Raw genomic sequence first — 27,628 nt, 5'->3', positions numbered from 1 at the left:
GCCCAAGCACCTCCTTGAATTACTATAGCATCTGAATGCTAATTACCAAATATGCTTTGTTCCCTCTGTTTCAGCAAAAAAATTGCATGTGAGTGTACAGTGTCTGTTCAGACTGATTCACTTTTAGATTATCTATATTAAAGACAATCAGACTTGTTCCAATTTCATTGGAGTTACTCAAGGCAGTAAAGCAGTAAGCATTTGAATCTAATATACTTAGAGGATAATTCTGTCAGAGATACTTCCCTGTCCAACCATTCAGGAGCTGCTCTGGCAGCCACTCTTGCACCACAGCCCCTTTAGAGCTACACACCCCACACTTACACAGTCGGACCAAGTTTCCTTGCCAGCTCAACCCCAAGTTTTTCATAGCAGAATCTCAGATGCCCCAATCCTTAAAATAATTTCATTATGGTACAATGACTAACAAGCTAACTCCAGCTGGGTGCTACCAAGAACAGATCCCCAACACCAGAACCTGAGATTATCGCAGCTGGTTAGAGCATGGTGCTAATACCAAGTCTGTGGGTTCAATCCCTGTACAGATCATTTATGTAAGAGTTGGACACAGTGATCCTGTTTGGCACCGTTCAACTCAGAACAGTCTGTGGGCTCCTAGGCTTTTATACCCTTACAGTCTAAGCATGCAGAAATCTGGGGATCCTTGGCTCCTTCTGTGCCTATGAGTGTCAGCTGCCTGGGCTACAGGTTACTTTGCTGTGCTAAGAGTCAGCAGTTCAAGGCTTCTCACCTCACCCAGAGCACAAGCAGCAGCTCAACTGCATGCTGCAAACAGAGCCTCCTGCACTGAATGTATTCCTCAACATTAGATTATTAACTTGCTGTATTCTATTTTTTTACCTGTGTTTTACTGCCTATAAAAATTATAGTAAGGCTAGTTAATCCCATCTAGAATATATTTCAAAGTGAAAGACTAATCTAATCTTAATTTATGGATTGAAGAGAAAATTGAAGCATTTGCATTGCAGCTGTGTGATATCTCACTTCTAACACGGTCTAGTCTCAGACATATTTCTACTTGAACAGATAGTAATTTTCCTTGTTTTGCTTCAGTGAAGCTTGGGAAATGAATCAATTCCTGATCTAATTTGTACAATCAATTCACTGTTGCTGTTTATATGTTTAATGGCTTTGTTCTGTTTTCATAACACTTTTAGTTCCAGGACAAGAAAAAAGTGAAAACAGGAATTTTATACATAATAGCTGGTAGCATCAAATCTTTATTGCAATACATTCAAGAAAACACATGCAGGAGACATAGCTGACAACTTTAATGTTGAAGGTGAACATTTTGATGTGATTAACAGAATGTGGTTACGGTCTTCTTCATAAACACTGTATCTTAGAAAAAAAAATTATTTTATGTGAATATATGTATCCAAGTATTCTTAGTTTAAAGGTTTAATATAAGCCAGTATTTCTCCCTATTGAAGGTCTATGACTGCAAATTACAACAGTGAATACCCTCAGCCCATAAAGCTTAAAATCTGGCAAGCAAGCATCCCACAAAAAAAAAAAAATCAGAAAATTACATTTACATATTAAAAGCTAAACCTACTGTGCCTCTCAAGATAACAAAAGGACAGCCTAATTAGCATCTTTTATAACTGACTCCCTCAAAACCAGAAAAAAGTCTTTATTATAAAATCAGTTTTGGAGGCAACATAGAAGTTATGTTACCAATACACATGGGGATGGAGTACAAGTGGCCTAGTTCCTAGAAGAAAACTCAGAACAAATGAGTATTGCAAATATTAGTACATTCAAACATTAGTACATTCATTCATTAGTACATACCCTGAATGTACATTAGTACATTCATTAGTACATTCAGAGTTCTTGTAGCATGTCAGGAGGTTCACTACCCAGAGCAACCAGTATCAGAATACTCTGCAGTTTACAGAATGCATCTCATACCTTACTATACTATCATAAACTATTAAGTTTTTAATTCTCAAATCTTTGTGGTTTGAGATTAAAAATACATATGTACTTAACAGAAACTACATAACACAGCACTTTTAGAGCTGTCATAAAAAATTTCATCTTGAACCTCTAAAAGCTGAGCAAAAAGTTTTGCATTATTTCTGAAAGCCCTTACCCTGAGAGTTTCAGATGTAAAAGTTGGTCTTTTAGGAAATAGTTTCACCATTAAGATCTTGTGATATACATTGAAATTAAGCAAGTTGCAATCAAATCCCATGCAAATGCATAATTGTGAGATCATTCTCCTTAAATTAATGCTGTCACATGAAAGGTGGAGCATAGTGGAAAAATAATTTAACCTATGAATTTGACATTTTTCCTATGTCTGTTTCAGTTTAAATTCAGTTACTCAAATGCTCAATAGAGCAAGGAGATCGCATCATCTGCAGAGCAGGTTCCCCAAACAATAATGTAAACCAACACAAATTATGTTCAGTTATGACATCTGTTTAGTTAGGATCACCAACCCTAGTGTACCAGCTGCAATGACAGGACGATCTGCAAACCTCTAACTAGACACCCATGCTATAAGCAGCCATCTGTCTGAGTCACTAGCTGAGAACTAAAGTAGTGATACAGGCAAAGACTCTCGTGGTTCTGTTGCCTCATCTTTTGAGCTGCTCAAGCATTCAGAGCATAAATAAACCAGGCTGAAACAGATCAGGTGCATGCCAGGAGTAGGAAGTAATCCTGCAGTAAAACAGGTCCCCTGCTCTAAGGCCATAGATCTGCATTTAAAACATGGAAGAAAACTCTGCAAAAGTACTTCCATAAAACATTGCTGTCTGGAGGGGCTTACATGGGCAAATGCTTCAAAGTCTCTATACCACTCTCAGCCCAGGGAATAAATGACTTTTAAACTCTCTGCTTGCCCCAAGAGTTGACAAAGGGAAAAACCTGCAAGAGGAGAAGCATCAGTGTGTAACTGCTCTTTACAAGAGCAATGAACCACTGCAGATCTTGTCAATCAGCTAGTGAATGCTGTGCCAGTTTACCCTCAGCTCTGAGAGGGAGAGCACTCCTGCCACTGACATTTGACAATATTTTCCCATGTTGTTGGTCAGTTCATCTCAGGAACAGATTCATGGCAAATAAACAAAATGCCTATGAATGTTTAATGACAAAGCTGAGGGGAATACAAACACCTCATTTACTATAGGACACATCTGTTCTCACTGCTGCTGATCCACTGAATTCAACCAGGGTAAGAAATTTATTAATGCATGCCAAATGGTGACCTGCACTGAGACAACTCCTGGAACTATGTGAAATACTAAGCAATAGCAGGGTATTTTTCATTTATTAATGCCACTGTAAAAGGCTGTGCTCTGCCTGTGACTTTTTTATGTTTACCATTTTCTAATGTAAAACAAAGAACTTTTGCAATGGGGGACATATTTCCTTCCTGGCCTTAATATTTCAAAGACTCCTGAGCACACCATCCATCTGTGGCAGACACATGACTGAGGACAGGAAAGAATCATACAGGGAATGCAATTTCACTTCCTGAGGACAACTCTTTATTCAATCATTATGTTCCTTCCAGTTCATGGAATAACACATGACACTAAACCAAGAAGATGATGGGAAGAAGTTACAAATATGTAACTGGAGAGGTATGTAACACTGTTATTGTAACTATATTTCCCACTGGTTTGACTACAAATCTTCGTGGCCTTTCAACTTACTCTAGCACTATTACAAAAAAGAAGTCTTGAAAGGGTCTCAAGAAGGTACCTTCTAAACAAATTATAAAAAGTACTATATTTAAAGCAAAACAGACTCAGCTGCTACTGAAAAAATAGTTCTTGTTAACTTTAAATAGAAATTTACACCTCAGGAGCAAAAGAGGTGATTCAAAAGGAAATGTAAATGTATTACAAACAGGTAAACACTGTTAGGCAGAAAAAATTACATCCATTCCATATGATTTCTGTCATATTTAGTTTGATGCAAATCTTGGAAAACAAGCAGACTTGCAGAATTAGAAAAAAACTCAATACTAACTTACACTATTGAACAGCTATTTTATCAAATGCTTTGTCTGAATTAAAAGGTAACACTATATCCAATTGGTCAAGGAAATGGCAAGACTGCCAGAACTTAAAGTAGAAGTACAATTGAAATCAGTATGTAAAAAAATGTTACAAATATAAATCTCACTTTATTAACATAATTTATGGTCTCATAAGAACTTCATTATAATTAGGCTGAACAAGTATATTGCCAACTTTAAAGAATTTAGAACTGCTCAAATAAGGAAGTTAAAATACTAAAAAGCATACCAGAAGAGGCTTCCAGTCTTTCTAATCTGCTGATCAACCAGTCAAGAGATCCAGAAAATTGAGCACAGTTTTTACGATTTCCTCGAATCAGAGCCGCTATTGGGAAAAGAGAGCAAGAGAGAGAAATTAAATCAAAGTTATAAGTGCATTTAAATTTAAATAATTCCTCCTGTCTTCTCTTGTCAGAAAGGGTCCAGTAAGATAGAGTCTTAAGCTCTAATTACTGATGTTTAGATTTAAATTTAAATAATATAAGTGATAAAATTCAGCATAAAAAATACCTTTTATATCAAGTTGACCTTTAGAGAATTATTTGAATTATTTTGGCTCTACAATCATCTCAATAATCCATACCAAATGCTCTACATGAAGAAGCCCATACTTACACCACAGAAGTCAGCTGCTACTATAGAAACAAGTTTCTGTAAAACAGTATCCTTGTAATGACAGAAAACATTGCAAAAGCAGAGCATGAGAAGCCAACAACATGGGTGACAAATACAAATTATTTTCAACTGTTACAATACATTTGTGCAGGAGTAATGAGGAGTAAAACAAGATATATGTGTGCACACACAGGCTCTCAGAGAAGCCTCTGCTCTACTCCAAGAAAGGACTGAGGCACAAAGATTTCTGTTCAGTGTGTGAAACAGCACAAACTGGTTTTCTTAAGCTTTTTTTTCCAGTTCCACCAACAAATTATTTCAACCTGAAGTTTCTGTGATTATTTCCAGGAGCAGAGACTTCTGGTCCAGCTAAGAGACAACAGCCTCTTAAAATCTGTGTTTTGTTGTTGCACAAACTCACTGTAGTATATTTTTACTATGTTTTTATGCTGCTTTATTTATAACAGGCTAAACTTATTTTAATGTCATATATATCTTGTAAGTCTCTATCAGCAAAGAGGAAGAGCAATGTTGGAGCACTGACAGTTCTGTAAACTGGCAGTTTCCTCACCAGTTTTCTGATGAGGAAAATGAAAACCTAATAACAAAACAAACAAAATCCATTTTATTGCTGTATTATATAATAGAAAAAAATTTGCACCCTGTAATCTTATACCTTTGAGTAATCACGACCACAGTTATTTGAAAATACTTGGAAATCATAAGAAGGGGAACATCTTGTTAAAACACACAGACCAGAACTAAGGAACACCTGTTTCTGACAGTGACTTTTTCACTGGTTATAGGCAAGCCACACAATCTCACTGTGCTTCAGGTAGGAACATAAAATGAAGGCAGTAACAGTTCAGTGCTTAACACACCACTAAATTTAACTTCATTAATAGCAATGAGACACAGATAGTTTCATAAATGCTGCTCAGCACAAGTTTGTGAAAGGTTAGTATTCATTGGTTAAAGCTATGCATTCAATGAGGCACACAGACACTTTAAACTGCAAACAAAAAATAACATCCTACAGTTGCTTTTCTTATTGCCTACTACTCCAAACAAGACCCGCATTCAGTTTGAAAGAAATAAAAACCATGATGTGGTCAGTCAGACATTAACATCACATCACTGCACATACTCTTGCACATTCTTTTGTAATGCAAAAGGATCTAGTACAAGTTCACAGTGAATGTAAGTATTTGTAATAGAGAATGGACAGATGCTTTAGTAGACATATGTCAATTTTTTCTAATTGAAAGACAGTAGACTTCGATTGAATATAAGGAAGTATTTTTTGCCAGTCAGGATGGCTGGACTAGCTGATCTTTAGAGCTCTCTTATGACCCAAACCATTCTAAGATTATATGATTTTTATATGTGATAGTATCCAGTCTCAGCATCTATAAATGCCTTCATTCTCATCACAGTGAAATACAACACAACGTCAATGACATGACAAAAGACATGAATTCTGGCATTACAGTTTATTGTTATTTATGTACAGACTCAAAAAACAAAGTACTGTTTTGCTGAAGCAAGACTGAGCAAGCAATATCCATTTGTCATCCATGTAATTACTGTACAGATCCAGCACTATTCAGAACAGAGCAATGTACAAATTCATCATAGCCAGATCAAAGCCAAGCTTCCTGAGCATTAGCTGCCAGAAGATAATGCAGTTAGAGAAGTAACATCAGAGGACAGGAGGGGCACAAAGACTGGGAAGTCAACAAAAGCTTGTGTTGTCTCATCACTACAAGTCCATGGAAGCAATGGTTTGTACAAAACAGGCAGACTCCTCGGAAGGAATTTTCTAGCCTTGCCAATTGGAAATCAAGCCACTACTCTCTCCAGTTTGCATTGTGCTTAATGTAACAAGAGATTAACTGAACTGTAACAAAAAAATTCAACTCTACCCTACATCTTTGAATAACCAAACCACAGAATTTTAGACTCCATCATCTACCACCTACAGCCCAAAAGGTCATCATTTGATTTAATGGAGATGCTCACTCTCTGGACCTAGTTTGGATACTTTAAAATGTTTATAATTCTTGACACAACTTCTTTAATTGATTGTCAATACACCAAATAACTACAAATTCAAAAATCTTACCTAATTTGTATTCTAAGTTTCTAAACAGTGGAAATTTTTCTGTACTACAACAGTTATGTAGTACAGAAAAAATTTTACTTTTTACTCAAAATACTTTACTATTTTGAGTTAAAAATATCCAAGTAATCCATAATATGTCTTACCTAGTAATTCATACAAAGAATTCAGAATAGATTTCCATGCTTCTCCAGCCTCCTTCCCAGCTACATCTGCAAAGTGAGCTGCACTGCTGTATACATTCAAGCGATCAATACATTCAAGAACAAGGTTGATCATACCCTAAAAATAAAAAAGCTTATATCATCAGAGGAAAAAAAAAGTCATTTTAGATGCAAACACAAAAGATTTCAAAAATCTAAGAAAACAAAACATGATAGACCAGATATGCAAAACTCAAGAGTATGTGCATGAAGTCAAACAACCAATCCCAACAGAAAATTTTCCTTGATGGAGGTAATAAACATCTCCCATTTAGGATGGTCAAATTAAAGCAAAAATAAACAGTATTACCGACATAATTTTAGGCAAGATTTTATTCTGTAGGACATTTAGGCATCTGACAAAGTATAGGCAACTATTATTACCAGAGAAATAACACATGATATTAAACAAAATGCTTAAAGAATGCTTAGCAAACCAAAGCACCCTTCTACATCAAGAGATTATAACAGAAAGAATTGATTCACACATAAGGAGAAAATTATGGGTAGAGTTCAAGGCACAATCTAATCTTATTAAAAAGGGAAAAAGAAGTAAGGCCATAAATGTATTTCTTCAAACATGCAGGAAAAACACCAGATCTAGAGAGATTACAAATGTAGCAAATAGTTTGACTCTTATAGGATAAAAAAACCCCACTGCAAGCATAATCCATATTAGACATCAACACTACAGATACTGTGAAAGTATACTTGCAGACAATGTAGTAGAAAATCAGGAGTAAAACTGAGAGAAGTACCTCTTCTTGGAAGAGGTTCTGGCGATTCTTCAGTGCTCGGAGCCTGTTTTGTTTGTTTTCATGCTCCAAATGTTCATCAGGGGGGTGAAAGTAGCCAATCAAGTCCTGAAGGCTCAGACTGACTGACTCAATTGGCAAATCAATGGTGGAAGACTTCACTTTCTTGCTGAGAGAATCAAGGCCCCTGCAAGAAGATGCAAACTCTCCTGAGAATTGAAAATAATTTACTTTATCATTCAAACTATTTATTTAAAAGCAAAGTTTGCTTAGATGCCTCAGCTCACTTTCTTTCAGCAGCTTGTCAAAAATTCTTCATATCTGCCCATTCTCCATTTAACAACCTAGTCTTTCTTTCCCAACCAAAATGTGAAAGCACGAAAAATGTTATTTCTGGTAATATTTTTTCAAATCCAAAAAACTCATTTTAATATCCTACCTACGGATGTAGCAGTTTCAGAGGCAGAGCAAAAAAGGAAGAGAAGTTTGTAAACCAGTACAAAACATCATGAAACTGGAATGGATGCAAGTTAAAAAGACCAGTCCTGCGGTGCTGTGGAGGGTCCAGGCTGCCCACGGAGGCTTTCAAACACATCTCTAACCTACTAACCTGTTTTTAAGGCCTTTTCAGTGTGGAAAGATGAAGCACTTGTACACACACTGTCTCAGCACTTCATTAGTTTTTTTGTTTCCCTGATATCCAATTCAAGCTTAGCCTTGCTGAAGTCTATGAACATTCTCTCTTAGAAGTAAAGGGCTGACTATTCTTATCCAGGTTGCACCTGCCCCTTGCTCAGCTGAATCCCTTTGCAAATAATGCAAAGTTGTAAAAGGATAGCTACAAAAGTTACCTTTAAAACTTAATTTTTTTATTGTGAGCATGTTATCCAAAGCACAATTTTTCTACTGACTTCAGTAGGAAGAACTGGAACAGACACATAAAAGAATAATTTTCATCCTCTTCAATTGAGCTTTTTCTTCTTGAAGTAACATCCTGCCAAAACTAAACTGCTAAACACTGCCTTGGACTCTCTGTGCACTCCACAAAAGTCTCCACTGTAATTTAGCAATATCTTGATTTGTAAACCTTATCATTAAATTGCCTTTCTCTGTCTTTATCTTTTATAGCATTCTTAGAAGCTTCTATGAAGGTGTATTATTTACAAAGTGACCTACGGCTTACATTTCTTTTGTATTTCAAATGTCATACTGTAGACAATTCTCCTGACAGGTGATTTTATCCTGGTTTTTTTAAGTACCTTGTAATATGCTTTTCAACAAATTGATATGTCTGCGTCTTTGTCTGTGCCCTTATTTAGAACATGTTTGCTTCAGGTCACCATCTCCCACATTGTATTTTTCTTGTGGCAAATGAGTTTTTATGAAATTCTTATCATTCCAGACAGTCTTACTGCATATCATTCTTTTTCTAATGCAAGCTACACTGATGAAAGGGCCTTTCATCAATTACTGAAATCACAAGCATTTGAGAATTAGCATTTTATCAGCATTATTTAGGAATAGGAAGATAAATGCAAATTGCATACATCTGACAGGATTTTTAAGTGGCTAATCACTATAAAATTTTCATGTTTCAAAATATTAAGGAAACAAGCAGCATTAAAAAGGAACAAATAAGCAAAGTGTAATCTGCTGGTAGAAAGAAGGTATCATTTTAAATAAAACTTCTCCTTGATACTATGAATTTCTTCAGTATATTTGTGTTTTTACAGATCTGCAGTTACACAGCTATCTCACTCTTCCAGGTTTTTCAAGGAAGATCACCTTTAAAAACCTTTAGAAAAGAAAAAGCTAATTTATGCACCACATGACTTAAAGCAAATTTTGGCAGGGAAAAACCTCTTTATGGTTTGTTTGTATTTTCAGTATGTTTATGCATTTAAATTAAGATTGAGCAATAAATTAATTTTAGAAGATAGAGAAAAAAAATTGACCAGTATCTGCTGAAGTGCTCATCTGCTGAGAACACAAAGAATTGACATAAAGTCCAGTTTGAGAAGCATTGATCTATTTTTTCTGAAGGATAAATTGTTCCCTGTTGTGTTAATGGCAACTTTGAATAAAACTAAATAGAAAAAAAAGTGATGAACAGATCATTTTAAAAACACACCTTATGAACCTGTTGAAAAGGAAGACTGTACTACGGATCACACGTGCTGTACGGGATTCCTCATTCTGAGATCTGGACAGTGTTAAACCATCATCCATGTGCCCTTCATGGTGCATTATTGCCTGGAAACAAAAGCAAGAAGCAGTCACTGCAAAATGAGACCTTAAATAAGAAGTCTGAAAACTCATATAGGAAGGCAGGCTAGGAAATTATGAAGTCACATAAAACAAAAAAACCAATTTTATTAAAAACAGATAATTCCATGGTTTAGTTTCTCATGTCCAAGAACACACCTGTACTGAGCCAGCAGGTTCAGTGCCATAATAATTTCAAAGTTACAGCTTTTTGCAAACAACATGCTTTGTTTAAAAAAAAAACAACTGAGGGGTTTTTGTTTGCTCTTTGCCTTTATCAACACTAAAAGCACTTCCCTTACAGAGCAGCAAATCCCTAAAGCAGAAAAGGTCACAACAGATATTCTTTACTGGTCCTCATTTCTAAGGGTGCCACTGGTCTTTTCTGATCATGCTTTGAGTCATTTCCAATAACTTACAGGTTTTTCATGTCTAGTTATCATGGCTCTAATGGACTGGATAGCTCAATCCATTCCACATAAATATTTTAAACTTCTGTTCTGTATAGTTCTGCTACCTAAAATAGACATGGAAAACACTACAGTGTTAAGTTGCAAAAGAATCTTTTCCCTACTTTATGATTCTGAGCTAGCATTCAGCTTGGCTGTGATTATTCTATAAAGAAAACTCTCAGGACTCAAGACTTGAACATTCTAGCCCAAAAGGCAATACACTTACAATGTGAAAAAAAATACTTTCAACTAAAAGCCTCCTCAATCCAAACTACATTGAAGAGAATCTTGCATATTCTATACATTGTTACTAATACTTTAGTTTGAAATCAAATATATCGAGATGTATCATTATTTCTGAGATAATGTTAACACACAGCCTTCTTCAGGTCTTGAGTTTGAGAATTCAGTACACCACTTAACTTTTCAATATGTGACTAGAAAACCCCAGTCTTTCATCTGGCAAGCATGTTTAAAATACTTGAAATTCAGAAATTAGCTGGTTCATGTAGCTTCCTTCACTTCCCAACCCCCCAGCCCCCACCCATCCTATGAGTAAATGAAATATATTCCTGTTTACAGCTTACCTTTCGCTGCAGAGAACCCATCCTTACAGACTTTGCATCAGCAGACTGGTATGTGAGCCACAAGCCTGTATCTACATGTTGTATGAAGCATATTGAATCCCCATACTTTATTTCAGGTGCTCCCATTCCATCCACCTCCTTTCTTGTCCCTATGTCCAACTTTTCCTGATGAAGAAAAAAAGGTATATATGAACAATAACCAATGTGTTAATATTTGCATAAAAAATTAAATATTAGAAAATTATCCAGAACAGGACCTGAAAGAATATTTGAGATAATTCTTCAAAGATATTACTAAAAAAAAATAGGAAAGTGTAACTTTTAGGCTTTAAAGACAAAGAGAAATATCATGAAAAAACCTAGCCTGTTAAACTTGAAAGGCTGTGTGTATTCATTTCACCTGCACAGGAAAGAATTAGGATCATAATTGATAGTACATGATATTATTGAAACATAAGAGCTTGCAAAACAACCCCAGACACATTGACTCCCCTTAGATGTAGAAGGTATTAATCTCCACAAACTTTTCTTGAGCATTTGTGGTTTTTCCCAGCCTGGAAAAGATGAGCTCCATCCAACTGAGAGATGGCCTTTAACCTGTCACTGCCCAACAATGGGCTCAGTACTTCCTGAAAAAAGCAATCTATTTCTGCATGATTGGCCTGCAAACTATTAATGGCATGACAGCACATCATTCCAGCTGGTGTCCTGTAGAGACAGAAATTGTTTCAGGAGAGGAAATGCAGTACCCCAAACAGCTTTTTGCTTAATTCTCCTAAGCAAAAACTACTTCTGAACAGACTTGTATGGACATACAGCCCACGCATCCTGCTTCCTGGCAGATGATCCATTTAATCTCTCCAAAAACAAAGTTCAACTGGCAGATTTACCTTCTTGGCTGTACATTCTGTATGCAACATAAACCCCTTAACCAGGTACAGCTTCAACATTCTGGGCTTCTCCTGATCAGCAGGAGATGACAAGCATCTTCCTGCAGCTACTCAGAGTAATGTTACAAATAGTGTGACAAAAACAACTTCTTGTTCTACCTGTCTACCATCAGGATAGATCAGAAAAGTGATTACTTCATACCCATTTACCCCTGACAATGCGGGAAGACAGTTTCACATAAAAGTTGAGAAAGATTGGGGTTTGTATATGTTGTCACCTTATTGAAGGGGTTCTATACTGTTGTCACCTATTGCAAAATTTTCATACCTTCTTGGTGTCTCTCCCAGGCAGCTCCTAAGAGCACTGACTCTTCTTCACAAAGCAACCAACTGACTCCAGTTCCCTTCTCAACCAACCAACCCACTCTTTTACAGCACTCTTCTTCTCATGGGTTATAGCTGTGGCCTGTTGAAGTCAGGCCTGTTCCTAATCTCTGATAATTGGCCAGGCTGCAACTCTTTAGGGGTAAGATTACTTTGTACACTATCTTTATTTTTCTTATATTCTCTCTCCCTACATGTATGCAAACAGACAACAATCTCTACCTTATTAAAGGTTTTTTTAAAGCCTTTTTTAAGTAAAGGGAAATGTCCTGTAACTAGATTTTCAGCCTACAGTCATGAACTCATTTTGAAGCATTTGAAAAAAAAAGTAGAATAGTATGGAGGTGAAATTCTTATTATTCCTTTTCATTATATTAAATTTTCAGATATAATATATTGACCAATTCAGTTTGTTTTCTGATTGTTTCTGGATACAGATGTTAATTTCACTACCTACTAAATGACTTTCAGCACTTCTTAAGTGCTGAAATTCTTATTAAAGTCTTGTCCATTGATACATTGTAGTAATTGATTTATTAATAATCTGATGCCAATATGAGTTATTGCGTGCCTCTATTTCCTTATTAACCTATTATTTTCTCATATAATTTCTCTAAATGTTGTATTCAATTCTTTCAAAAGCTAGCACAAATAACCTGAATGTATTAACAGTAGGAAATTGAAAAGCTACCTATAATATGACATTGCAAACAAATTATGATGTGGGAAAAAATAAATTAGATCCTGATTTCAAGTTCCAGTTTTTTGAATTCCCTTTATAACTAGAAGATACTGTGAACATATACTGTACTTCTACATTGTAAGATTTTCTTTTTTTCAGGTCTCACAATTAATTTCTTTAGTTGTGAATACCAGAAATCACAAATTTTCTCATAAAGCACTATAAATAAGATGAGGGACTATTCATTTAACATATTTTTGCATTCTTTGTTAAAATCTACTGTAAGAGAAAGTGAAGGGGTTTGATACCGAAATATTCATTCCAATTAGAATTAAATTTAATTTGCATAAAAATTGCAGTGCCAACAATTTGTCAAAGAAGATCTCTGTTCTCACTGATGTATCTCTGTGTGTATATTTAAAGCTCAGATTGATATTAATCCCATTAAAATGAGCTCTGCAAAATAAATGTAGTAGCCAGGAAAGCTATTATATAGTGTCGAAGTTGAATTACATGTAGGAGAGAAACAAAAGACTAGAGGATGATGTGGGGGCAGCAGGCATTACACCAGTCATTTGGAAGCTTCAACACATTGAGCTTTTTGTGGGAGCGAACAGGAACCACAAATTGTTTATAAAGGGGAAGATTTGAATGGAGTGCTCAGTTCACATCAATAAACAGCAGGTAGTTGAAAAAGTACACACAATGAATCAATCTCATTAGCTACAGCACAATAGCTCATCAGCAAAAATGAGGATCTGAAAAATATCAGAAATCACCATGTTGCTAATTAGTAATGGTGCATTGGCACAGACATTACATGGTACAAGTTTCCAGCCACTCTCTTACCACATATGTAACCTGTCATTACTGAACCATCTGCTAACTCTTCCTACATTTTACAAAGAAAACCTTCAGTTTTATTTGTAATCTAGATCCATTCTCTGATGCTCTTCAGTTTTATTTGTAATCTAGATCCATTCTCTGATGCTAGCCTTGTCTAAACAAGGATCAAAAATCTTCATTTATTACAATGGACCAAACAGCAACAAATGGGTTTTGCAACAGTCTGTAAACCATCTCAGTAATGCAAACCAAGAATGCATTGGAAATTAACAGGCTTACTGAACAATAGGCCAGATTTTCTACAGAAGGCTGTTCTCTTTATAAACAGTGTTTATTCCACGCATACAAGAGCACAAGTCAATCTTCCCACTTCTGTTTGGGGCTAAATGAACAATTTTTTAAAATTATTTCATTCTAATGTTGAAAAATTATTCTATGAAGTCTTACCTTAACCACTATTTCAGTCTAATGTTTCTGTTTAATTCCTTATAACATTCCAAAATGGATTACCTTGATTAAGGCTTGTCCTTTCAACTTTACCTCTTGTCATCCAACCTAACCCATACTCTCTGTGGTACACATTCAAGACTGGTATTTTAAGACCTCACCAACTGCAAGAAACTTATTTATGGCTGCTTTTTAATTTAATATAATTTCCATTAAATTTTAGAAGAAAAAAGATGAAAGAAAAAGCTGAAGGCATAAAAATACAAGCCATAAAATTTTATTAAAATTGATGTGTTCCTGTCCACTGGAAAAGAATACAGACAGGAAAAACAGACTTGGTACAGAATGTACAAACATTACTAAATTGGTAAAATTACCTTATTTCAGTGGAGTAGTGATATTAAAACAATGTTCTTTATCAAAAAGAATCAATATTGAGTAAATGGAAGAGAAAAAAAATCCACAAAACTTGATCTCTTCAAACAAAATGTATTAAAGGAGCCGTATGTTTGGGAAATAAATTGTAGATATCTGTGGACATCCTGTGCTGAATGAAGCAGAACTACTGGAGGAAAAAAAAAAGAAAAAAAAATTTTCTGAATTTCAGATTCTTGAAAGGCTAATATGTCGCAGACATCTTTCATGAAAAATCCTTTCTTAGGATTTTTCCTTGTGAGAAGCTGCAGTTTCAGCAACCAAAAGTAAACAATGGTTATTTGCTGCTGTGGAATGCAACAGGTAGACCCGTGATTGGTCTCCTGTGGATGTTTGGATTTACTGACTACTCATGGCAGAGCTGGCTCTTGCTCTCTGTCTGAGACACACATCTTTGTTATTCATTCTTGTCTATTCTTAGCTTAGCTAGCTTCTCAAGAAACTTTTTCCTTTCTATTTCTTTTTAGTATAGTCTTAATGTAACATATAAAATAATAAATCAAACCTTCTGATCATGGAGTCAACATTCTCGTCTCTTCTTCATCCTGAAAACTCTTGTGACCACAGTCACACTAATATATTTTGCATTTAATGATAATTATTAGGGTAATATATGATAACCAGAGAACAAAGGCTGATTACCAGAAAGAAAAATTAAGTGACTGTTAATTAAGCTCCTTAGAAAGCCCTTATCTTCTGGGTGCTCTTTGGAAACACTTTCTGATATTTTCAAGCTTTCATAAAAAAGAAATAAAACAAAACAAACAAACAACTAAAACCCTTTAGCTTTCTAGTTCTCTTCTGGGCTACTTTTTAAACGAAGCACTGGCAAGGTACTGGCAATGTTTAAGATGATGAGCCCTTGCAAAAATAGGGTATAAAAATAAATGTTGAGCCTCTATACTTGCATGTGAATCTTCAGGTTTGCAGGTGATACATTTTCAGCAGTATCTCTGCAAACATGAAAGCTGCTTTTCATACAGAAATTGAAGTTATCTACTCACATGCTTGAAGGAACTGATTCTTTAACACTTTCCTCTCCCTTGTTTGTTTTTGCCTATTTAAAGCAAACTTGCTATTGTGCAACAACTGAGAGCTTCACAATTCTTCCTACTTCTTTCCAGCTACTGCAAGGAGGAATTATGACTGTGGCAAGAAAAGGGATGAAATTTCAATAAGAAAGACCCAGCTACTTGAAACACCCACAGGTTTTTATGGTCTGTACTCAATAAAGATGATTAGGGGCTCCCTCTTATCCATGATTAATTTTTTTGAGTGCTAAGCACATACAATAATATAAATGAAAGTTTGGATGGTTTGTTCAAACATACTCAGAGGAAAAGAGATCCTAAATCTGCATACCTTCTTTACAGAAGCCTTTCTAGCACTCCTATAATTTGAATTTTTTTTTTTAATACTCTTTCCCAGAGAGGGAAGGCACCTAAAGTTTTTGATAGCCTAATAAAGTGAAACATGACACTCCTATAACAAGTCCCGAGCAGGAGACTGAATCGCAGAATGGGCAGTTGGAAAGAACCACACTGAGTCATCTGGTCCAACTTCCCTGCTTAAGCAGGGTCATTCTGAAGCACGTGACACAGAAATGCATCCAGACTCAATTCATCTTCAGCAAAAGATTTACTCCTCCTCCTCCTCTGTGGTATATCTATAATTTCCTCCAGGTAAGTCATTTGTTAAAATTAATATTGATATCCACAACATTTACATCAAATATGATCTTCCAGACTTCCAATTTCTTTGAAAATCCATATTTAAACAGCAGTATGATTATATTTGTCATGTGCTGATTAGCTTATATACCCCTCTTAAAATTCTCTCATTACTTAAAGAATTGATTACCATAACAAGTTTCTACCTGCCCCAGAGCCTTTTGTCTCTGCTCTGCTCAGCATAGGATTGGCCACTAAAAACAAAATAAATGTTAACATTTCATTTTGAGAATGGCAGAACAAAACCATTTCAAAATATAAAATCTCAAAATAATTTCAAATGAGACTTCCAAATTCAGACTGGGAAAAAAGAATAAAAAGAAGAAACTTCAAATACAACATCACCTAGTCTCCAAAGCACATGTGTATGTGCTACATAAAAAATAGAGACAAACCACCTTATCCATTTCAACAGGTGACTGACATTCTTTATTGCTAAAAATTCTGGCCTTCGAGTATTTTTTGGACTAAATAAACAATGTAATAGTATATTGTTCCACTCTTTTTGGAGCAATCCCTGCTGACAACCCATCTTAAAAATCAGTGAGTGAATTATTCTACTCCTCTTGCTTTCAAGTGTTGAAATCTATAATAGCTGCAACAGGAAATTCCCAGTATGGTTGCACTGCATTGTCCTAAAATATTTAAGCATTTCTATGATTTTCTAATTGGTTTCAAAAAAGATATATTTTCTGGATCTCAAAATCATCACCTTAAACTAGAGGTTCTTTGTAATCAAATTGCAAAAGGCTATATGCCTTCTTTTGGGTATCTTTTCTTTTCTTGTCTTTCCAAGCAGGCAAATAATTAAAATATATATATAAATTCAATGGTACGAGAAGTTATTGTATAATTCTGTTTACTGTTACTTTGTATTTTAGAAGACAGTTTTTACAATAACAAAATTATTGTTGGAAAATTTTCAGACAAAATGCTACAGATTAAAAGTATGAGAAATAAAGGATATTTAAGAATTTATCAGAGTATTATTTACCCACTACAAAAGTACTGGTTTAAACTCAAAATGCTTATTGAAGCTGTCAAAATGAAAAGTCAAACTCTGGTAACTTCATATTAGACTACAGTAAAGTATCTGCTGAGAGAAATCCTGAATTTCCCATTTAATTTCAGTAACTCACAATATTATAAATTTTCCTATGTCAGACAGCAGATATAAACAGTGAAGCAGCAGAGAAGTTAATTAGAACAACAAATGAGAAATGAGTATACTGCTCAAAAGTGGGAAAGCAGTACAGAAAAACCTCAACCCAACCAATGAAAAAACAACAAAACATCAAAATATAACACGAAAAAAAAAAGAAACTCACAAACAGACAGACAGCTAACAATACATAGAGAATGTAAGGTAAAAGAAGCTTTCTATTTATTCATTATACTGCACATTGTATTCTCTAATCAGTTTTTTAATTTTTAATAATTAATGCAATCACAACAAACAGAAAGTATCTTAATCTTGCTTTCTAAAGAGATTGGAATTACTACTAGTAACATCAATGCTGCACTGATTCCATACCTTGGAAGACCGAAAACAGAATGCTGTAGATTTTACATCTGCCTTCTCTTTGTCTGTAAGAAGAAGACTCTTGTCATCCAGGAGACTTAAATATTTTCCTGTTGTTATATGTCTTAGCCTGAATGGCTGTCCCCATCTAATGTGGCTTCCACTCCACCTAAGAGAGTCCATAAAGAAACATTTATTTCAATTGGTTTTTTTTTTAACTACAGGCAATAATATTTTAAAGTAAAATATATTGCCAACTAGTTGCTACAAAATATAAAATTTCCATGTTGCATTATCAGCAAGAAAGTGGCTACTTCATGATTATCCCAAATAAAACCATTCTAATAAATAATCTTAAGGTCTTCTTAGCACAAGCTGTCTTTGTTCAGACTGAATTCCTCTTGAGAGAAGGTACAGACCGCCTACAGGAAAGGAGGCTTATGCTGTACACAAAGAGTTTAGATCTGCCAGTTCCCTCTCCAACATTTCATCTACCAGCAGCTGCCATTCTTCACTCTCCCAGAGACCTTTTAGCAGTCACCAGATTTTAAGCACACTTTAAATGTTGTGCAAAATAAAATGCCTAAAAAAAATAGAAAACTTCCTAAAATAAATACGATAAGTTATTAAGCAAAATATGGCCCAGGTTCTTCATATTCTATAGAAGGAAGAAAGGCAAAGCTTATCTTATCTAAGCTCCCCAAAAATTATTCACCTTAAATTACAGGTCAGAGCTTTCCAGCTTCTTGCTGTAAACTGAAAATTCAGCCCTGCTGCTCTTCCTGTTTAATTCCTTGTGTAGGGGCTACTAAGGAGTACGTACTTCACAAAGGCTTTTCAGATTGGAAAACTTTCACAACTTTTTCTAGTCTTGACAGAATTTTCTTCAGTTATATATCTGCAAAAGTTTGCACTTCAGATGTATGTGAATGCTGCATTTTGGAGAGGAAATCATGTATTTATTCTGTATATCTATGTATATGTTTTTGTATGTATCCACATGGAAGTCTGAAATTCCCTTTAGCTAGTACTTACACAGGTTTAACTTAAATTCATTTTCCCTGACACACAGATGCAGCAGGTTAAAGCACTTACCTATTTAACACCAACATCCACTTGTTTAAATGTGTCTTTAGAGTTGGCCATACTGGATGCAAAGTATGCAAAACCAATTTGGCAAACATTTTCAAAGTGCATTTTTTAAAATGCTTCTTTTTTGTAACAGGATTTATTACACTTCAGTGATTAAACTTCTAAACATTTATAGTTATTGGTTTTAGAGAGAACACAAAAATAAAAAGGTTTTTTTGCCCTCAACTATTTATTTTTTTTAATCTAGAATCTATTCTGTTTAAATTGAGGGAGCTTTGAGGTAGAAGGAAATAGGAAAGCTTTATATGTTAGAAACACATTTATCTTTTTCTGTCTTCTGCACAGCAAAGTCCATATACTCCACAAAAGGACATCTGAGTCCAGTGTTCTAGCATAACTTCTGTTTCTCCAGTCAGTAAAATGTCAGGTCATGAATCTCAGCTATTGTGTTGCCGAGTCTGGTAAATTACATCGGTTCTGCACCTTTTATATTACAGGTCATGCTGGGGAGCTGCCTTTTCTTTTGTCTGATTCAATTTTCTTTTGGCCCCAATAGCTACAGACCATAAGAAAAAAAAAAAGGTAGCATAATTGAGCCATGCTTCTAGTTCATGCCTGCAGGATAGGAAAAATACCAATTCATGTGCACTTACAAAAAAGCCTTTTGAGCAGGAAGTATCTTGTGAAGCCATTTCTGGCTACTAAAAATATATTTTGCAGTGTGTGAGCATGAACTCTGCCACGTTTTGGGAAAGAAAGTAATGCTGAGCAATAGTATTTGGTGTCCCGTGGCAGGGCATCCCAAGGGCATCTGTCCATGTAGACTGCCCAGGCAATTTTTTATGAGAGATCTCTAATAATGAACAGAGCTGAGGGAAAAAAAATTGTTCCTTTAGAAATATGCAGAACCCACAAAGCATATCTGCAGTCATTCTGGGAAGGACTACAACTGATTGAGAACTTCAGGCATGCATACACAAAGCTACAAATTGAAGCATTTGCCTGAATATTAATGGACTGCAATACAGCAGTGAATGTATATGGCAATTAGAGTATCATACTGGAAAATAGTTTGGTGAGGGAAGTGTAGGGAGAGAGTGTTATTCTTGGGATTTTATTTGGTTCTTTTTTTTCCTGGTAAGAAAATCCTGGTTTTTAAGAAGAAAGACAACCACTCCCTTTGTAATAATTCTTAGGACAATTCTTACAATTTCTTTCAGTCATGTATGTTCAAATGTTTACCCTTCAGGAGTTTGTATACAATGCCTGTCAAAGTGATATATATGATGGTCATAACAGAAAGCTGTCATTACTTGAACCCCCACGTAAATCCTGTACTGCTTATTAGGGAAGTAAATGCCATGGGGAAAGCAAAAAGCCAGAGATCCTTCCAGTTTCATTGTTGTCATCACTGTCTCAAGGTCCACTTTAGTCCAAAGGAAAAATCTCACTGCCCTATCACTGACATTTAATGTCATCCTATTAATAAAATGCACACAGAGAAAACAACATCACTGGAATGTAACCTTTTCATAAGCTTCTCTGATTTAATCTCTAAAGAGCAATCATTTATTCCTCACTAGAAACTTTATCATGAGCACATATCTTAATATGATTTAAATGCAGTTTTACACTGCAATTACCTTAACAAACAAGGCACAATTCCTTACTATTACTCCAACACTTCCAATAAATCATGATTGAATTTTTTCTTTTAAATTTTTTATTTTAAAGTCTTCCAAATGACTTAAACAAGCTGGGGGAGGAGTGTCACAAGTGATTTTTATTTTAAGGAAATCAGTCCTGTTTTTGTCATTTATGTGCTAAAAATGTAAATTGTAAATTCACTGACAGCTATAACAACTTTAAAAAATAATCAAAACACACACTCTCTCTCTAGGAACTTGTTTAATATTCAATGAAAGTCATATAAAGCATTTTAAAGGACTATTTTAGTTTTATTCATCTGGATTTATAATTATGCTTTTGATTTTATAGGATTGCTCTTACTATTCAAAAAGTGTCTTGCCAAATGTCCTTCTTTTTCTGAGATAGATTTTACTTACGCAACTCTTAGAGTCTCTAGTCGCCAAAGGGAACGAGCATGAATGGACACAGCACCACCTTCATAATGGACAGTTCTGAAAACCAAGCAATGGCACAGACTAAATGTTCAGCAGAATTCATCATCATATGTGTTTGTTCTTTTAACCACATCTCTCATTTTAAGATTGTCAAAACAATTATTGAATTTGTCAGATTCAAAGGTTATTAGATTCAAAACCCAGTCTTGTCAATTAAACCTGCAGACTTGGTTATTTAAATTTTGTTTTAATTGTCCTTAGCATCCATAATTGTAACATTCATACTAACAAGGTTTATACAGCATTTGCTTAGACATTTTTCCTAGTGTTTTAAGGATAAATAATCCAGGGGAGAAAATAGTACCATTAACCTGATAATTACAACATTTCTAGATTCTAACAAAAACTGAGTATCAAGTAATGATTAAGATTTGTGAGCATTGCATGTATCTCCCAGGAAAGGTAGTGTTTTTTCAGAGCTTATACTATTAAAATAACTGCAACTTATGACACTGAATTTTGAAGATATACTTATTTAGCACTTTATTTTAATACCATAAACACCTACGATATAACAACCACAGTGACACAGTCTTCATACAGCTCAGATGTTAACAGCTTCTTATTTACAAACTTTTATATGTAATGACCTCTCAAATTCCTGGATATAACCAGAAATCTAAGTATCTCTAGAAAAACGTCAATTAAGCCTAAAAAAGATATATTTTTTTCCTCCATTATTCTACACACAGATAAGTCATCTATATTAGATGTACAACATGGTTAAGACCTATGGTAACCAAAAGCCCTGAGCAGATAACCCTGTTTTGCTTCAAAATAAACACTAAGGAAAGTGAGCATTGCCATTCTAAATTTAGGGAGCCATTCTTTGATTGTGTCCTGCCTGTACCTATATTTCTGCCCTATGACATGGACAGAATTTAAAAGCCTAGGCCTTTCCTTTTGGGAAAATACATAAAAGAGTCACTTAAGCAAAGAAGTGATGTCACCATGCTTATCAGATCAAGCATTTCAGAGAAGACTACCAAACAATGGCCTAGTTTTATAGATCCTGGAAGAGCTAATGTTTTGAGTAAATGTTGTGAACTTCAGTCAAGATCAGGCACCACCAAAAATAGCCAGCAGCATAACTTAAGGGACTATTAATAACAAAATTGTAGGCATTCCCCATTCTTTGCTAAAAGCAATTTTTGACAACTACAGTTTTGGAATCAAGTACATACTACTTACTAGGCTTTACCTTTCAAAGTCCTCCTGTGGATATAATACAGAAGGACTGAACATTTAACACAGAGGAAGACCCAGCATTGAAAGAAATGGTTCAAAACCAAAAGAAATAAAATATGTTTCTCAGAACTGTTAAGCATACATGAAAGTATATATGTGCTAAAATTCATCTTTGAATGAACTATTATGGAAATAAACACTCCCAGACATTGTGAAAGAACAAAGATGAACCATACAAGAGCAAAAATTAGTCCAAACACAAAATAAATACATCTCATTAAAATTACAGAATCAGAAACACTGAACATTCATGACCCCAGGTATAAATAGAAACTACAGTACATGTTCCACATAGCAAGAAGTTACAAGAAGAAGTTGAATATAAATATGTACAATATTCACCCCTTGACCTTATATCCACTTTCTCCAAGTATTATCTCAGCCATTTGCTGCAATGGTTTGTGATGCTAGGAGCAGCTAGCAAGTCAGTCATTTCCCTCTCACTGAAGGAAACAAAATTCAAATGCAATCTTATTTTTAATTGAAATTTACCTTTATTATTACAGTAAAATGTAATTGCTAAAGAACCTTGAACTTAGCTATTTCTCTGTTCAGATATTCTCTTTGCACTTCAGGTATTTGTTTAAATTCTTCTCCTGCAGCTAACAGACCAAGACTAGATTTATGTGGCAATATCTCAAGAATAATAGCTCAGATGTCACCCTGGTTGGTGGGTTTGGATTGAGAGTGGGAGGATGTGGGTTGTTTCTTTGGGTAGCTTGGGTGGTGGTTGTTGGTTTTTTTTAAAGCTGAAACATTCTGATTACATCCTGGCTTATTTCAATATGAACTGCACTCACAAAAATGCATTTGGAATCCTTGCACTTGCATATTGCATAATATGTAATTTAATTTTATTCAGCAGTTTTCAAGTCATTCATTATATGAAAAAATCAGGTGGAAGCAAAGGTCTAATTTCATAATAATGTTTCATTCCTAAGTTGGTACCTTTTTACTTTTCAGAGGTTAAGTTCTTTCTCACAATGGAAATCCCAAAGCTGTCACCAGTTTCTCAGTTTGATTATCCTTTTGAAGCTAGTTTTGGATTACATATAGTTGGGTCATTGTAATGCTAAAGATCTAAAAAACCTCCCATTTTACCCTTAAAAGAATGGCTTCTCATGGATGAAGTAGTTTACTTTTACATGACTGTCTATCCAATTATTTTTTTACTTTCTTCCTTCAAAGTGGAGCTATCAGTCTTAGAATGGTCAAATAAGATGAGAAAATGGGAAAGAGATAGAAGAAATCCTAAATAAAAACATATGAGCTGTTTACTAGAGGAAATAAAAATGATTCTAAGGTTGTCTGTTAGTTCCATATGAATGACCAGGTATGGCAGCAAGAGAGGGAGTAAAGGCTAAAAGACAGTAATAGAACCTTAAAGACAAAAGCCAAAGAGGCAGAAGCTGAGCCTCAGCAAAAGAACAAGTTACAACAATCTGGAGGACGACTGAAAGAGAACTGGTGACTGGAGGGCTAGGGATAAAGAATCACTAGAAGGCAGCAAAAGGAGAAGCCTGAAAACTAGAATAAAAGATGAAATGGCAAGACATTGAAAGAACAGGAAAGAAGATACATGCCACACAAAAAAAAAACCAAGGCACAAAGCATTAGAATGGGGTGTAAGCCCTTGTGTTTTTAACTAGATACTGTCTTTGCTATAGAAAATATGATTAAAAAAGGATGAATAAAAGATTTCTTCAATGAAGGGCGAGGCACTTTGCCTTTACCATAACAGCATGCATGCTGAACATCGTCCCAAAGTAGATGCATAGGTTTATAACCCATACCATCTCAAAAGTTTTTATGCTAAGGAATTGGAAGCTCATTTTTAGTTCTTTTCATAAAAATAAATGTAGTAAATTACTCTGAGATTGCTCAAACCAACTTCCTTAGTACTTGCTCAATATATCATTATTTGATGCGATGCACCTAATTTTTTTTTTTTTTTTAATATACTTCTGATGACAGTCCAGTGCTGAAAAGGAAGGATGGTTCAAAACATTTCAATTTTTCTGGAAGCTGATACTAGTAGGTCATATCAGGTACTGGTACTGCTAGGTCAAAGGAAACATTGCTTTTAATGACATGAAGTAATGCACAAAAATTCTCTGACTATCTAGATTTACTACAGATTTACATTGACAGGATGAAAAAAAATAAGAGAGGACAACAATCTATGAGTCAGTTTTCCTCAAAGCTTGGGATACCTTGTATCTTCAGAGCCATACCCACCATATTGATTCGTGACATTTTTTTCTATTGTTTCCCATGCATTTTATCCATATATTCTACATGTATAGATTAAGGATATTAACCACCTTAATTTCAAAATAAAGTATCTATAAGCAATTCAGAACCTTTGAGACTTTTCAGTAAATTTGTATTATTAACATTCTAGTTAATTAGTTGTTATGATTAAGCCATTTTCTGGTCTGATCTATGACTGTAAGTTGAATTTAAAACACCATCCTTTTCCTGACTATGTTGTTCATTTCATTAATTCGCCTTTATCCAAACCAGAGCTGGGAGTGGACATGGCATTTTTCTCCCCGAGTCTGGGTTGGGTTGTGTGTGCAGCACCACGGACAGCGCCATGGCCTTGGCGGGACCGGGTCCTGCTCTCCCTGGCACCCTCTCAGCGCTCTGGTCCAGCTCTCCAAGAGGGGATGCAGGAGCAAAGAGACAGTCAACATCAATAAAAAAGCTCCATATCTGAATCTATCATCTTTAATTTCAATCATGAATTAATTACACAGGTTTAAAATAGACTACCACGTGTCAACCCCCCTGGAGAACCACTATTGAATTTATATTCTTATTAAAGTATTGTTCAGCAGAGAGAGGGCAATCATTTCACCGAAACTCACTGACTACAAATGGGAATTAAATGAGGTTAAAAGAAGTTAGATTAAATGACAGTTTTTTGATACTGCTGAAGTAATCTTGGTTGAAGAAACTGCAAATCTTAAGTTCCACACCAAGAAAATAATTGAACAAATCTCAGTTGCTTGGAATGAACCAGGGCAATATAAAGAACGAAAGTGTACCTAGATCACACACAAACGAATAAATCCAAATAAAATGTCAAAGTTCAAGTGAAAGAATTTTTTCCAGTCCTCTCAATGACAGGCAAGCCTGGTTTTAGTTTGAAAAATCAGTCATGAAGATCTCTATGTATGTTTTCAAAATAATTTTTAAAAGCACAGCCATCATTATTCAAGGCTCAAGGGGTGTTTGGGGTGCACGGGAAATGTTATTGACTTAACGCTGATTGAAAACTTTCTGAGTTCACATTTTAGTGATAGATCATGCTCCACACATGCTGGATCCCAAATTTTCTGAGGTACAACAGACCTCATTAGTGCATAATGCCGTAAGAAAAGGTGTCAGAGAATGGCATGGAAAATAACCAAGGGATTAGCTAAGTCATACTGATTTTGACCGTCACTTTAAAAGCTTGTCCATCCCTGAGACTAAGTGTTCAATGTAATTTACAAAAGCCTTAACATAATATTTTTCACCCAAACAAAGTCTCAAAGGTAGGAATGGTAAAACTGCTTCTGAAATTGGGCTACATTTATCCCTTCCTCCATGAAGGCCTATTCTGAATGGATGGTTTGAGAAACTGGAGTCTGCTCCAGCCCAAATGATACTTTGAAAAGCCAGGAGCACTTTTCTCTCGGTCACAGGTAATTTCTTTCCATAATAAAATATTTCTGAAGGGTCCAAATTGCACTGCAATCATCACTTTAAAGCACATATTGCAAATCAAAATGCAATTTAATTGCAGAGGAAACCCTCATAGTTCCTTTCTAGACTGGGAACTATGACTATAAGAGCCCTACTTTTGTGAAGTATTTAAGTTCTAAAAGAATATGAAAGATGGTGGTATAATCAAGAGCAAGCTCCACAACCCAATCAAAAAATAAAAACCCACCACATAATTTTGATTACATAGTTCTACTACCTGCCATAAGCTTTTTTGGGGACATCTATGAAAAAAAAAAACACAGAAAACCAACCAACCACCAAAAGAAACAAACAAACAACAAAAAAAAACCCCAACACAACTACAAAACATATCCCCCCAACACAAGAAAACAATCCAAAACTCTACAGTCATGTCTGTATTTAAAACCAGCTTACATTTCTGCAGGAAACTAAAAATAATACACATAATACAACCATGTCAACAGTGTAAAACGATTTCACTTAATTGAACTGCAGAAAGAAAGGGGGGGAGGGAACTGCTGACTGATTAAATTGTGATAAACTTATTATGAATATTTTTAATATTTTTTTCAGAGATTGAACCAATGGAAAGCAACTTCACAGAAGCACTTTAATATATACATGCTCTAAATAACAACTCTCATCATAATTAAAATAAATATATTCATTCCTTTGATATTATAAATTCAAAATGAAGGCTTGACATTATAATTACCAAACAGGTTTAAAAAAGAAAAAAAAAAGTCAGAATTTTAACAGGAAAATATGTCAAAGGAAAGCAAAGACCATTTCAAGGTACCTGTAATACAAAAAGTGATTTAAATCTTCTGCTGGATAATCATATATGACCCTCCAACCAAAATAAAGGTAGTATTAAAAATTAACAATTTCTCCTCTATAAAACTGGAGGGAGGTGGTAAAAGAAGACTATATAATCCTTTATTTAAATTTAAAAACCATACATAAATCAAGGAAACTGTGGTGGGTTTGCCTCATTCCTACTGACAAACTGGGTATATCAGCTCCTATGATGGGATCTACATCACAAACCACACAGACAGAGACTAAAGGAAAAGGAGTCAAGATAAATATGGATTCCCAGCTACTGTGCTGCTGCAGAAGTTTCCCCTGGCTTTGAAGACAGATGGAAATCAAAGTAACCACCTTAGCAACACCAAACTGATAATATAAGGCCTTCTCTGGTCTGTCTGTATCTATTTTTCACTCTACCTGGAAATGCTTCTGAAATTTCACTTAAAGAGCTACTCTGCAAAACTTGGTCTAGATTGCTAGACATAACTGAGACACTTTGAAGAGTAAAAACACAGTTTAAGGATTCTATGCATAAGGTTTAAACCAGCTGCCTTAAAACAGCAACATACCTAACTAGAATATGCAGCAAATTGTA

General features: G+C 35.1%; 1 protein-coding gene across 1 annotated transcript in view; it reads right to left on the bottom strand.

Annotated features, from left to right (window-relative positions):
• The window catches only part of RYR2 (ryanodine receptor 2), a 384,696-nt gene that overhangs the window by 179,602 nt on the left and 177,466 nt on the right, over positions 1–27,628 (bottom strand). Inside the window, exons 10-16 of the mRNA XM_066546800.1 lie at positions 21,157–21,231; positions 18,011–18,167; positions 11,063–11,227; positions 9,890–10,011; positions 7,762–7,945; positions 6,947–7,082; positions 4,293–4,388 (exon numbers count right to left, since the gene is read on the bottom strand). Of these exons, the coding sequence (XP_066402897.1) occupies positions 4,293–4,388; positions 6,947–7,082; positions 7,762–7,945; positions 9,890–10,011; positions 11,063–11,227; positions 18,011–18,167; positions 21,157–21,231 (935 nt within the window). The remainder of the gene's footprint in view (positions 1–4,292; positions 4,389–6,946; positions 7,083–7,761; positions 7,946–9,889; positions 10,012–11,062; positions 11,228–18,010; positions 18,168–21,156; positions 21,232–27,628) is intronic.

This window comes from Molothrus aeneus, chromosome 3 (genome assembly GCF_037042795.1).
Source record: "Molothrus aeneus isolate 106 chromosome 3, BPBGC_Maene_1.0, whole genome shotgun sequence".
NCBI classification, from domain to species: Eukaryota; Metazoa; Chordata; class Aves; order Passeriformes; family Icteridae; genus Molothrus; species Molothrus aeneus.
Note: the sequence above shows the minus strand (reverse complement) of the source record. Positions and strands in the feature narration are given on the sequence as shown.